The following is a 14,077-nucleotide window of genomic DNA, read 5'->3' as shown; positions in this document are numbered from 1 at the left end:
TTATTTTCGTTACTGTAATTTCACTACTGTTATGGATCATCATGTAAATCTCTGATATGAAGGATGTGTTTTCGTTCACCGGACCAAATCTGGCACCAATACCCAATACACCCAAATTTGAATACTGGTGGGGGTGGGGGTGGGGATTTCTTTGATTTTGGGAGTTGTAGTTCCTGGGATTTATAGTTCACCTACAATCAAAGAGCATTCTGAACTCCACCAATGATGGAATTGAACCCAAACTTGGCACACAGAACTCCCATGACCAACAGAAAATACTGGAAGGTGTACACTGAATCCTCTGAAAGCAAAGATGTCACTATCCCACTCACCCTTATGGACAAGTTTGAATTTTAGAATATTTCATATTTTCCTGATTTTTAAAATTTTATTTTATTGTCGTGTCAGGAGCGACTTGAGAAACTGCAAGTCGTTTCTGGTGTGGGAGAACTGGCCATCTGCAAGGACGTTGCCCAGGGACGCCAGGATGTTTTGATCTTTTACCATCCTTGTGGGAGGCTTCTCTCATGTCCCCGCATGAGGAGCTGGAGCTGACAGAGGGAGCTCAACCACACTTTCCTCGGATTTGAACCTGCAACTGGTGGGTCTTCAGTCCTGCTGGCACAGGGGTTTAACCCTCTGCGCCACCAGGGGCTCCATTTTCCTGATAATAGGTGCTCAATGCATGCTTCCCCATGCCCATGATTCCCAGCACGGTGTGTGTGTGATTTGAAAGCATTTGGAAGGCCACCTGTTCCATTGGAAAGCAATAGTGTCACTGTCTCAGCTGCCGATATGGAAAGCTTCCTAGTTTTCCAGATTGTGGAATTTCAGATCTGGGATGCTCAACCTGTATGTTGACTGTTGTCTCACATGAACAGTTGTGCAAACATGCAATATGTTCTCTGGACTGTAAAAAGCTTGTTGTCGACTCCCTCCCCCCAAAACGGAACCCCAACCTCAGTGGATCAACCAGGGCTCATATGGATGATCTAAGGAGGTATCCTGGCTGCCAGTCCAAAATTCCCCAAAAATCAAGCAGGGCCATTTCCCCAGGTTCTCCCTCATTCCTCAATGCATACGCACTACACTCCCCCCTGACTTGGACCTTTGCAACAAACAGGGAGCAGCCGTTAGCCGGTTTCCATGTCTTGGCAGACACCTTAAGCCCATCAACCCACCCTTTGTCCTAATCTCTGAACCCATTAGGACACCTGGACACCCATTGTCCCATTTCTGGGAATGCCGTGGGACCTCTATCTCCAAGAATAAACCCACCAACATACATTGTCCAAAGGACCAAACTGCACTCCCCCTAACTTGGAGCTTCACAACAAACAGGGAGAAGCCATCAGCTGGTTTCCCTGTATTACGAAGATCTACGTAGGCCCCTTAATCTCTGAACTCATTAGGACACCTGGCCACACATTGTCTCGAATCTGGGAATACCATGAGACCTATATCCCCAGGAATAAATCCACCAGCGCCCATCATCCCAAGACCCAAACAGCACTCCATTCTCAAACGCTCCCGTTTTCAGAGTGGAGAGAACACACCAGACAGCAGGCAGCTTCAAGGTTAACCAATGCCAGTTTATTCTGCACTGTGCTCCAATTACAAACCATAAATGAGTGTACCTTTGAACCAATAGATTGAGGATTGTCATTTGCACCAATCACAGCACATGTCCACTCTTCGTAATGACTATAAAATACCCATCCTTGTGACTGGGAGGCACGTCAGATGTGGGATTACGCTGTGTCCCCCAGCATCCACTTTGGCCATTGCTGAAGAAAACCATTTCTGATCCTGCCTTCATCCATGCATGTTCTCAGTAGATCAATCAGAGCTCAGGCACAGCAGGAGACCCAAGATTTCGGACAAGTGGGACCACTGCATTGATCTTCCACGTATGAAACAAGTGATACTCAAACATTATCAAAACAAGTATTTTACTATATACAGAGTGAAAAAGGCCAGATGTCCAAGCTGCGTTCAGAAAGCCAAGCGGCACAAGGGATCATATTGAAACATACTTACATCCCTGGGAAACACCAGGAAAGGAAGGAGCAAATAGACTTACTACTGAATTCCAATAAATGGAGTTCTTAACTAAAAATGATTTGGGCCTTTTATTCCTTCTTCATTGTTCTTGTTGTAGCTGGGCTTTGCAAATGGGAGGAAGAAGTCCCCGGCTGATCCATGAGCTGAGCACTCCCATGAGCAATGGGTTCTTCATTTACACTCCAGCCTCACAAATTTTCACAAATATGTAAAGGGAGCACAGAGAGGCTTCAGAAAGAGAGCAAAAAGAATTAACAGTTCCAGATCTCTGGAGATAAATGTCCTCTTGTGTCTCAGCTGGTGTGAGTCTTTGAACTTTGCTCTCCATCTTTAGGGAGAGAGCTCCAGTTGGTTTTTATTACTCACATAAAAGAAGGGAAGGAGGGTATCTCCTGAGAAAGAGGCTGCAGGGTATTCAAAGATCAGGGCTGCTGAGTCTGCATCGTAAAAGGCCACCCGACCCCCTTCGTAGTTCAGAGACACTCGGACCCTCTTGGGCTCTTTGTTCAGAGTCAGAGATGTGGTAACATCGTTGTCGGAGTAGAACCTGTATGAACTCCCCCACTTTCCCACTTCCCAGGTCCCAGCCTCAGGGCCAAAGTGTGGATCCTTTCTCTGCACAGACTTTCTGGCAATTCCTACAGACCATCCTTCCTCACTCCCCACAAGGACTTCCCAAAAATGCCTGCCTCCCGTGAATCCCTCCTGGCCCAGCACTAAAGCATAATCATTGAATCTCTCAGGATTGTCAGGAAGATCTTGCCATTTCTCTCCATGTTTCACACGTCTGCGATCTTCAGAGAGGATGAGCTGAGGATGGGCTGTGTCTGGATCCAGAGTCACATGTGCTGTTGGTGGTGGAAACAGGTCAGGGGTGAAGTGAGAAAGAACAAAAGAGCGAAAGAGCGAAAGACAGACAGACAGACAGACAGACAGACAGACAGAAAGAAAAGGTAAACTGATGGGAGATCAGCTTCCATCTCTGATTCTAAAAACATGACAGGGAGATATTCCTTTGCCCTCTCAAATCTAGATTGGTTCTATGCTACTCTCCCTCTGGAGACCAGGGTTGAATTTGCCCTCCGTCATGGAAACCCACTGGGTAGACTTGTGCCAATCACACTCTTGGCCCCAGAAAACCCTACGATGGAATAGTCTTGGTTTGCCAGAATTTGAAGGCATACGGTCTTTCTATGTTGTTGTTCACCGCCGCGAGTCGCCCCTAGGGCTGAGAGTGGCGGTCAATAAATGCAAGAAATAAATAAATAAATAAATAAATACTAATCATCCATAATGGCAATAGACACAATCGCTCTGGAGTGAGCCCCTGGATTCAAGGAGGAGCTGGCAGCGATGAAGCCAATGAAGAGGAGTCTAGAGGGCATGTGGTGGACATCTTGCAGCGAGTCAGACCAAACATGGGTGTGCGCCTATGCAAGCGTGTACTCCGTAGCAGTGAAGGCTGCAAGTAAATCTCACATTGCGGCCAACATTGCGTCTACAAGGAATTGTCCAGCTGAGCTGTTTTGAACGGTCAGAGGTTTCTTGATCCCCGCCACCTGTGACGGGGATCTGTTTTGATAATATGGATTCATTCGACAGCTCGCTGTGAGGTTTTTGCTCGGTTCTTCATGGTTAAAGTTGCTCTGATTTGCTCCGACCCGGACGCCACAATTAATGCAGTCTCTGAAGATGTAATGAGAGCACCTGCTCGTCTGGTTTTAATGGATTCAGATAGTCCAGTGAGAGGCAGCCAGGTTAATAGCTGGGGGCGGCATACAGGGAGCATACAATTCCCATGTTACGCCAGCTCCACTGGCTGCCTGTTTGCTACCGGGCACAATTCAAAGTGCTGGATTTGGCCTATAAAGCCCTAAATGGGCCCGGAACAATGTACGTGTCCAAACTCATCTCCCCCTATGAACCATTGTGAAGATTAAGATCCTCTGAGGAGGCCCTGTTCTCTGTCCTGCCATTGTCGCAATCGTGATTGGTGGGGACGAGAGTCAGGGCCTTCTCTGTGATTGCCCCCCCCCTCCGGCTATGGAACTCCCTTCCTGGTGAGATCAGATTGGCCCCCTCTCTCCTGTCCTTCAGAAGGATGGAAAAAACATGGCTGTGGGACCAAGCTTTCAGGACAGGGCAATAAAGCAGTGATAAGAAACCTTAACAGGGCAATTAGATTTGACACATATAATCAAGATGGTTTTAAACAGTGTATTTTAATATTAAGACAAATGTTTTTAATGTTTATGTATGCATATAATGAATTCATGCCCAGGCATTGAATGTTTGCCATATATATGCTGTGCTCTGCCCTGAGTCCCCTTTGGGTTGAGAAGGGCAGAATATAAATGTTTTAAATAAATAAATAAATAAATAAATAAATAAATAAAGTGCACCACTAAAATAAGCTTGAAGCAAAGAGCCATAAGAAGCCAGTGTTCAGGTTATTTTGACACTCTTTGGGGAAATCTATACAGAATCCATGGACATGCCATTTGTTCAGAGCTTTAAAAATCTTCTCAGACAGGCAAACCACACTCCACTCTCTCGGCCTCAATGCAAGCCTCTGTGAAAAAATCTGTTTGTTTGTTTACCTTTTTGCTGCTGAAGCTCAGATTCCAGAGAGGCTGGAGAGAGAAAGGGGAGAATGAGACTTCGCACAACATGGTGACTCTCGGAAACCCAGGAGGAAACAACACAAGAGGGATGTAGTGTGACTTCATTCACAGAGAGTTACGTCTCATTGATCAAAATGTTCTCTCTGGGAGTCTCCAAGTCCCCTCCAGAGTGACTCAATTGTAATGTCATGCTGGGGGACTAGAGATACCTACAGAGAACACCTCTTGAAGAATCTCTTGTCCTCCAAGTGCAACTTCTTCCAGATGCTCAACTTTTCACTGGGCAATCTAGGCCCCTTCGACACTGCCATATAAAATCCTGATTATCTGCTTTGAATAGGATTATATGGCAGTGTAGATTTATATATTCCAGCTCAGAGCATATAGTGTGGATTATTTCGGGCCTTAAGACCAGCCAGGGAGGCCATCCTACCGATCACACCTCATCCCAAACGAGGTTGGTGGGAACGAAGGAGAGGGCCTTCTCGGCAGTGGCCCCTGACCCTGGAATGCCCTCCCCAAGGAAATGAGGCAAACTCCCAGTCTTTTACTTTTCAGGAAGGAGTTAAAAACCTGGCTATTCCAGCAGGCTTTTGATAATGGCTAAGAGCATTAACCACCTTAGCGGACAGGACTTGAATGGCTGTTAGAATTATAACGCACAATGTTGGATATCCTGATCATAGGAACTGGCTGTTTTTCAACGGCATGTATATTTCTACTGTTTTTAGAGGGCAAAATAGTTTTTACTAATGTTTATACTATTGTGTTTTTGTTGCGTTAAGTGATATGTGACAATTGTCAGTGCTCTATGATTTATTGTATTTATTGTTGAAAGCCCCGAGTCCCTTTTGGAAGAGGGGCGGGATACAAACAAACCTTATTATTATTATTATTATTATTATTATTATTATTATTATTCTCGGTTTTGATAATATGGATTTTATATGGCAGCGTAAAAGGGGCCCCAGACATTTCTCAGCATCCCCTCGGGTTTTTTTAAACCACATTTCCCCCCTTTTCCTGGAGATGCCACATCCTTCACCCCTGCGAATGCGGAGGGCTGGCTGTCCAATGTTCATATTCCCCTTTGAATCAAGATCATGAAATATACGGATTGCTGATAAAGAAATGTTCAGCTTGTACCCAATCAGTTCTCACAATTACATGAACCAGAGTAAGGCCTATCGGGGTCATCTCCATTTTCATTTTGTTTTGCTTCACATCTGAAATGTGATTCCACACTTGAAATAAAATGGAAAAGAAAAAATGGCACTGTTCCATGATCTGGGAGGACTCCAAATGGGGCCTAGACAGAGAAGGACAGTCCATTTTATGGGCAGGGAGATGTTGGGCAAGTTGAAGGAGGAAAACCGTTTTCCCTGTTTTCTCTGATTATTCCCCCCCCCCTTTCCCATATCATAAGTGATTGTTGTTTTGACAATGGTGACATGGGTGGGAGGAAATAACTGGAAAACAGGGGGAAATGGTTTAATTACCTCATACCTCAAGCTACTTTGAGTCTCCTTCGGGGAGATAAAGCGGGATAAAAATATAAATATATAATAGGTGCAGTGCCAAAAGATCTCAGCTGGCATTTGGAAACAATAAATATTGACAAAATTACGATCTATGAACTGCAAAAGGCCACTTTACTTGGATCTGCACGCATCATTCAAAAATACATCACACAGTCCTAGAAGCTTATGAAGTGTTTGACTTGCGATTTTGTGATATACTGTGTTTTTGTTGTGATATACTGTGCTTCAGTACAATCATAATCATAATCATAATCATAATAATCTTCTCCTGTCTGGATAATGAAACAGTACCGAACAAATTAATACAGAAAATAATACAATTTTGTTTCACATTTGAAATTGTTTCGCTTGGCATTCTAATAGTGGCAGTAAGTTTCCAAATGTTTTGGAACTTTTTTCCCTTTCCAGACCAATGTCACATTTCATGAAAATCCTTGCAGACATTCTCCCTTACCTCTGAATTGCTTCATGACACCCTTCAGAAAGGGATTGATATCACAGAAGTCCCAGATCTTCCACTTCAGGGCAGAAGGAAAGGCTGCAGAAGTCTCAAATTCCTCCTTGTTCTTATACCTGGAGGAGAAAGAACAATATCAGAGGATGCACAAACAGAATGAATGCAGTTTGACACCACTTTAACTCTCCCATGGCTCAGTGCTATGTAATCATTTACGGGGCCTTCTCTGCCAAAGAGCGCTGGTGCCTGGATTCCACACCATTGAGACATGGCTGTTCAAGACAATTTCAAACTGTAAACTTTAAATTTACATTCTCTTGGCACTGCATTTGAATTCTTGAATTGTGCATTTTAAGATATATGTTTTGTGATGGTGTGTTGTCATGTATGCATTTTATGGTATGTATTCATGGGGATGTGCTTTGGCTGGATTGTGTCCTGCCTCAAATCGTGAGGAGAGGTGAATAACAAATTAAAGTTGTTGTTGTTATCAAATCACGCTAATTCTGGAGTGTAGATGCTCCGCAGAATCATAGAGTTGAAGGAGTCTCATTGGCCATCAAGTCCAATTCTGCCTGTGAACACCAGCCAAACACAGACTCCTGCAATGTGCCCCTGCTTTTGAGAGTCACGTATTTCATGTGGAAATCTGAGTTTTAGTTGGAGGAGGAGAGGAAAATAACTTACCCCTGCAAGGCACTCCTGATATTCTGTAAATGAAGGAAAGAAAGAACTCAGCAGAGGCATTTGCATGGAGACCGCGCTCATATATCTGAAGCAACAGGGTACCCAACTAATAGAAATAACTGAAGCACAAACTAAGGAGGAGGCAAGGAGATCTATGTAACCACTGGCACTACTTTGCAAACAGCCTTTTGGCTGAGCCACCAAAATACAGGTCAAACGCAAGCCCCACTATATTAGGAATTTGGATCTCTTCAGTCCAACCAGATGCAATGCAAGAATGCACAATCAAAGCATTCCCACCAGATGGCCATACAGCCCAGGAGGGCAAAGCAGGACTCCCTCCACAAACTAAGGAGGAGATGGGTAGATCTATGTAACCACTGGCACTATTTTGCAGACAGCATTTTGGCTGAGCCACCAAATGCAAGGCCCAGTATATTAGGAATCTGGATATCTTCAGTCCAACCAGAGGCAATTCAAGAATACACAATCAGATCACTCCGACCAGACTGCCATCCGTCTTCTATTTAAAAACCTCCAGAGAAGGAGACTTTGTCACATTCTGAGTTGTAGAAACAGAATGGTAATATATGGGAGCTGGCAGTTCGATTGTGCAAAGTTTTGCAACAGTGAAGAAGTTAGAAAAAAATGGAAAGAAAGAAAGAGCTGGATGTGTTTTGTTAATTAAAAAAATATGATTTCATATATCTATGTGGAGGGGGGGGGGAGTGATGGTCTTTTTTGGATAACACATGTCCAAGACATAACAAAATGAAGCATGTGCGTGAACTGATTCTGTTGGATAGACGAGTGACAGGAAATCATTTGCAAATCAGCCAGGGCTCTGCCAATGCAATAATCTACAACACTCCTGGGTTTCAAAAAGTTTGTGGAAAACAGGTGTCAAAATGACTTATGGAAGAACACAAACAGAAGAGTTGCTTACAGTTTTCTGAGATTCTCAATGGCCAGTACTAGAATATTATCAGGAAGAAGGTTCAGTAATTTGCGGGGCTCACAACACTGAAGAACGGAGGCCTTCCATTCAGACAAAATGGAGAGGTCTGCTATCCGAGGGCACTGTGTTGTTGCAGGGCAATGCATGTCTGCGCTGTGAAAGCATCCTCCCTATAGTCCTGATCTTGCCCATTGGACTATCGCCTATTTGGATCCCTGAAAGAAACCCGATGAGGACGAAGGTTCATGTCTGATGTAGAAGTGTAGACCGCGGTGAAGATAGCGGTCTATTCATTTTAAATAAGGGAATACAAAAGCTTGTTGACATACGGACAAACGGTATTGGAACACAGGGAGATTATGTCCAAAATGTTGTATTTCACTTTTCTGAAAGTCGATTAAAATAAATTATGCAGCCAGACTGCATATAATTTTTGACATATTTTGTGTGATGGATCAATCTGATGTGTTGTTGAAGGCTTTCATGGCTGGAATCACTGGGCTGCTGTAAGTTTTTTGAGCTGTAAGGCCATGTTCCAGAAGCATTCTCTCCTGACGTTTCCTCAGAGGTTGTGAGAACATGGCCATACTGCTCAAAAAACTTACAACAACCCAGATCGATCTGATCTCTTAGAGATGGAACCCAAACTAGTGTTGTTGTTGTTGTTTACTCGTTCAGTCGCTTCTGAATGTGACCTCATGAACCAGCCCACGCTAGAGCTCCCTGTCGGCTGTGGTTAGTGTTAAATTCATATATGTTACTTCTTTCCCTTATAAACACAGCACAAAGCTAATGTCATACAACGGTTTGTGCACACAGAACCATGAGAAAACTGAAGTGTCACTGTCTCAGCCACCCATGGGAACAATCTTGCCCTTACCTGGAGGAGTTCACTTGCCGGCTGTTGATGCTTCTCCTCCATCTCTTTGATGAGTTTCGAGAGAGAGGAGAGTTCTTCGGAGAGTCTGGCCAGCTGCTCCTCCCCTTTGGCTGAAATCTCCTTCTCTATCTCTTCCATTTTTGCCAGCAGATTCCTTTCTTGTTCTTCTAGAAACTGATGCATGTGTTTGAATGCAGCAACAGTCTTCTCCTTCTCTCTTTGGGTTTTCTCCTAAAATAAAGGAAAGGAGAAACAGGAGTGAGAGGCAGAAAGAGGGTCTTTGGAGTGAATTCTCTGGGTTCCTTTGAAGTGGGGCTTCATCTCTTCACAAAGAACAGGTCTATATCCAGTGGTGAAAGCACTTTGTGAAGACCTGCAAGGGCCTGACACCGGAATGGGTTTGGGTCAATATTTTCTGTAGGCTATCAGGTCTCTTACAATGGGAGATATTTTTCACAAAAGGAATTCCGTTTATTCAGACTCACATTCAAGGCTATAATAACAAAAATAATAACAACTTTTTTCTTCTACCCCACCACCATCTCCCTAAGGGGACTCGGGGTGGTTGGCATATGGGACAGAGTGTCCACAAGACATAAAAGGAAAACAACCCATCACCACAAAAACACAATAAAATAAAATATGGTTAAATATAACAATCCAGATAAAAACACAATTAGATAGAGTATAAGAATATAAAGCAGCAGCATTGAAGCACCATAAAAACAATGCTCAACAAAAACCAATAACCAAAAATACTGAAATGTGTGTGAACAGGCTAGAAATGGGGGCGGGCATTAGATAGTCAGTGCAAAGCAGCGTACCACAGGGCCCGAGAGTTGGATGAAGAGCAGAGACCAGAGGACTATCTGGAGAACTAGGGACTGGGCATATGTAACTAGGGACTAGTCATTCTCAAATGCTTGCTGAAATGTCCAGGTTTTCAAATCTCTGCCGAAGGAGGGCAGTGTGGAGGCTTGCCTGATCTCCCTGGGGAGGGAAGAAGGCCCTCGTCCTCATCCTCACCAACCATAGAATCATAGAATCATAGAATCAAAGAGTTGGAAGAGACCTCATGGGCCATCCAGTCCAACCCCCTGCCAAGAAGCAGGAATATTGCATTCAAATCACCCCTGACAAATGGCCATCCAGCCTCTGCTTAAAAGCTTCCAAAGAAGGAGCCTCCACCACACTCCGGGGCAGAGAGTTCCACTGCTGAACGGCTCTCACAGTCAGGAAGTTCTTCCTAATGTTCAGATGGAATCTCCTCTCTTGTAGTTTGAAGCCATTGTTCCGCGTCCTAGTCTCCAAGGAAGCAGAAAACAAGCTTGCTCCCTCCTCCCTGTGGCTTCCTCTCACATATTTATACATGGCTATCATATCTCCTCTCAACCTTCTCTTCTTCAGGCTAAACATGCCCAGTTCCCTAAGCCGCTCCTCATAGGGCTTGTTCTCCAGACCCTTGATCATTTTAGTCGCCCTCCTCTGGACACATTCCAGCTTGTCAATATCACCGTCACCATGCTTGTGACGGTGGTGGGACCGAGAGGAGGGCCTCCCCAGCTGATCTTAGACCCGTGCCTGTTCATAGGGGGAGATGCGGTCATGAAGATAGGCGGGGCCCGAACCGTTTAGGGACACCTGAGCATCTAACATCAGCGCTGAATCTAGAAGGACCCCCAGACTGTGGACCCCATCGAGCATAGGCTGCTACCCTGTGTCCCGATCGGTCTCGCAGCTTACAGGAGGACTTCTGTCTTGTCTGAATTAAGCTTCAGCTTCTTAGCCCTCATCCAGTACATCATAGCTGCCAGATCCGGGGGCTCCCTTGGAATTCGGTGGAAAGGAGTAATAGTGCTGAGTGTCATCTTCGTACAGATGGCGCCAAACTCCAAAACTCCAAATGGCCTCACCCAGTGGTTTCATGTAGATATGAAAAAGCACGGGGTGTCATGACCTTATTTCTTGGTTTTGAGTGAAGCCAGGAAATTAGGCCATGCCTTAGATCTGGCCTGTGTATATGTGAAACAAGGATGAGAGTTGCCAGGGAAATAGGAGCAATGAAGGGAAGGGGACAGCGTGAAGGATAGGAGGCATCAGGCAAATAAACTGGCAGTTGGAATTTTGTTGGGTTCCTTAATGCATGCTTTGTTTGTGAGGTAAATATTTGCCAGAAAGCTACAGATTCAGACATGGGGGAATAGAATGGAACCTTGCAGGACCCCATAGGTCAAAGACCAGGGGTCTGAGCAGTGGTCCCCAGCTTCACCAACTGGGTGCGACCCTCCAAGAAGGAGCGGAGCCACTGCAAAGCAATGCCCTCAAGACCCACTCTGGAGAGCCGCCCCAGAAGGATAACATGATTGATGGTATCAAAAGCCACTGCGATATCCAAGAGTACCAACAAGGACACACTCCCCCATCTATCTCTCTTTGGAGGTCATTCACCAAGGAGCAATGCCACTTACAAGCAAATCTTGGCTTTCTCGTGCTGTGTCTGCTTTGTAGGCCAGAATTTTCTCTCTCTCCTTCTTCAGAGTCTCCAGAAAATTCCAAATCTGATCCTGAAGAGGAAAAGAAAGCTCCTGGTCACTGCTTTTCTTCAAGGTTTAAAATGGTTTCAAAGATCATGCCATCAACCATACCACACTTATTGAGTTTTGTGAGATCTTTGGATAATGTTGACCTCTACTGGAAACCCACTCTTCTTTTGTTACTACTGCTTCCAGAATTTTCTTTACTCATAAGAAGTCCCTCCAAATGAAGACGCACATGGTGGATGCTATCGCAGGAGGCAGGCAAACTCCTGCATCCCTATTGCATGATGCCATGTTCATCCTGCTGCCATCTTGGCCCCTCCCCATGATTTCCCCATCTCTAGTTATTGTCAGTGAAAACCCACCTATAGCGCACACTCCCGCAATGGTCCTGGCACTTTCCTTGATGCGATGGGTCCCTTCCTCTTCTGTGCCAGCATGATGGCAGCAAGATCACATCAGGGCTCAATATTTGGATTTATGGTTTGGTAAGGCACTGGCACACTTTGGCAAAAATGCAAAAGACCTTGTACAACTGCAACTACCATGGTTCGATCCCTGAAAACATCAGAGCCTGGGGAAATATGGAACTTCAGCCACAGACCTGTATTGTGGGGTGGAGATGCACCACAACATATTGTTAGGGGCCCTATTTTACCCCCTCCTACCTTGTACTCCTTTGATGCTTCATCCAGAGGGATCACTTTGTGGTTTTCGTGCTCCTTTGACCTGTCGCACACCAGACAGATGGGGGCTTCGTGGTCCTTGCAGAAGAGCTTGAGGGGCTCTTGGTGCCTCTGGCAGAATCTCCCCTTCTCTTCCACCTTCTGGCTCCCCAGTTCCTTGGCAATCTCCACCAGGTTTGCCAGTTGCCAATTCCGTTTTATGTCTCCTTCCTGCACTTTCTCCCTGCATTGTGGGCAGGAGGCCCCTTTCTCCTCCCAGCATTGATCCAGGCAGGCTTGGCAGAAATTGTGCCCACAAGCGATGATCATCACAGGCTCCTTGAAATACTCCAGGCAGATGGGACAGGCCAGTTCCTCACAGAGCTTCTTCACAGGGTCTCCAGAGGCCATGGCTGCCAATGCCACTCCACTGCGAGGACCAGGCAAAGCTAACAGCCTTACTTTCGTTTCTCAGACTTTCTCTTCCCGGAAAGCAGCTGGTGACTCCGCCTCTGCCCAACCTCTGGCTCTGCAAAGACTGAGCTCTCCAAATGCCTCAGCCTTTGGGAACCTGGACAGGAGACCTTTCCCCTTCCTCTGTCTTCCTGCAAGTTGTTCTCTAAGCATAGAACTCCCTTCCTTAAAATGCTTCTTTGGATACTGGTATATTTTGAGATGCAATTCATTCAAAGAGAAGTTTGCAACCTATACATCCCTATGCAGTGTAGGTCCAGCCTATCTGAAAGACCAAATCTCCCCATAGCAGAGTCCCTCAAACTGTGTTTCTCCAGGTGTTTTGGACTTCTTCTTCTCTCACAATTCTTAACAGCTGTCAAGCTGGCAATAGCATGGATGAAAAGGATTCTGGAGCTTAAAGAAACTGGAGGTGCAGCATTTACCTTAAAAGTTTCAAAACATGTATTAAACCAACGCCCCACCTCCTCTATCTTGTTCATACCCAGCATTATTTTTTTAACTTAATTACATTTGGCCCAGCCATAGTTTTAAAATGTGTTTTGTGCTATTTTTCAATGTTTATGCTATTTGTGTATGAGATTTATTTTAATTGCTTTGTATTAGTATTTGTATTTTGCTTCGTATTGTGGTTGTTATTGCTTGTATTGATGTATTGAGAGCTCAGCCTCATGTAAGCTGCACCGAGTCACTCGGAAGATGGTAGTGGGGTATAAATAAAGATTATTTATTTATTTATTTATTTATTTATTAAACCGCAAGGAAGTCAATTTCTAGATAGAAAAGATGGGGTGGAGACTATCTAACGGAGAGTAAATAGAGATATCGTATAATCCTTGTTTCTTCTCAGGTCAAACAAAGGGAAAAGATTCAACGTCTCCATTCTGCATTCAAACTCTGACTCAAAAGCTTAGAGCGACTGAGCAGGAGGTCTCTCTTTAGGAGGGCTGAAAACCAATGGCATGCAACCTGAGAATGATCACTCTAGCCTAGGTCATCAGATCTGCTGATTTTCAACAGATTCATTTATGTTTTTATGCCGTGTTGAAATGAAGCCCAAATCGGCACTCAGCAAGGCTGCATCTACACTGTAGAATTAGTGCATTTGGAAACACTTTAATTGTTACTGTTCGAGGACTTCCGGTGTGGATTCATGGCGGCAAGACGGAGGTGTTGAGAGCTCCTCAAAC

At 44.8% G+C, this 14,077-nt stretch overlaps 1 protein-coding gene across 1 annotated transcript in view; it reads right to left on the bottom strand.

Moving 5' to 3' along the window:
• Positions 1-1,850: 1,850 nt before the first annotated feature.
• Positions 1,851-14,077, bottom strand: part of LOC137096349 (zinc finger protein RFP-like) — a 37,602-nt gene continuing 25,375 nt past the window's right edge. Inside the window, exons 2-8 of the mRNA XM_067465510.1 lie at positions 12,417-12,934; positions 11,680-11,775; positions 9,212-9,442; positions 7,374-7,396; positions 6,684-6,802; positions 4,665-4,697; positions 1,851-2,912 (exon numbers count right to left, since the gene is read on the bottom strand). Of these exons, the coding sequence (XP_067321611.1) occupies positions 2,395-2,912; positions 4,665-4,697; positions 6,684-6,802; positions 7,374-7,396; positions 9,212-9,442; positions 11,680-11,775; positions 12,417-12,824 (1,428 nt within the window). The 5' untranslated portion in view covers positions 12,825-12,934 and the 3' untranslated portion in view covers positions 1,851-2,394. The remainder of the gene's footprint in view (positions 2,913-4,664; positions 4,698-6,683; positions 6,803-7,373; positions 7,397-9,211; positions 9,443-11,679; positions 11,776-12,416; positions 12,935-14,077) is intronic.

Source organism: Anolis sagrei, chromosome 2 (genome assembly GCF_037176765.1).
Source record: "Anolis sagrei isolate rAnoSag1 chromosome 2, rAnoSag1.mat, whole genome shotgun sequence".
In the NCBI taxonomy this organism is placed as follows: Eukaryota; Metazoa; Chordata; class Lepidosauria; order Squamata; family Dactyloidae; genus Anolis; species Anolis sagrei.
The sequence above is the reverse complement of the archived record's forward strand: the minus strand, read 5'-3'. Positions and strand labels throughout refer to the sequence as shown.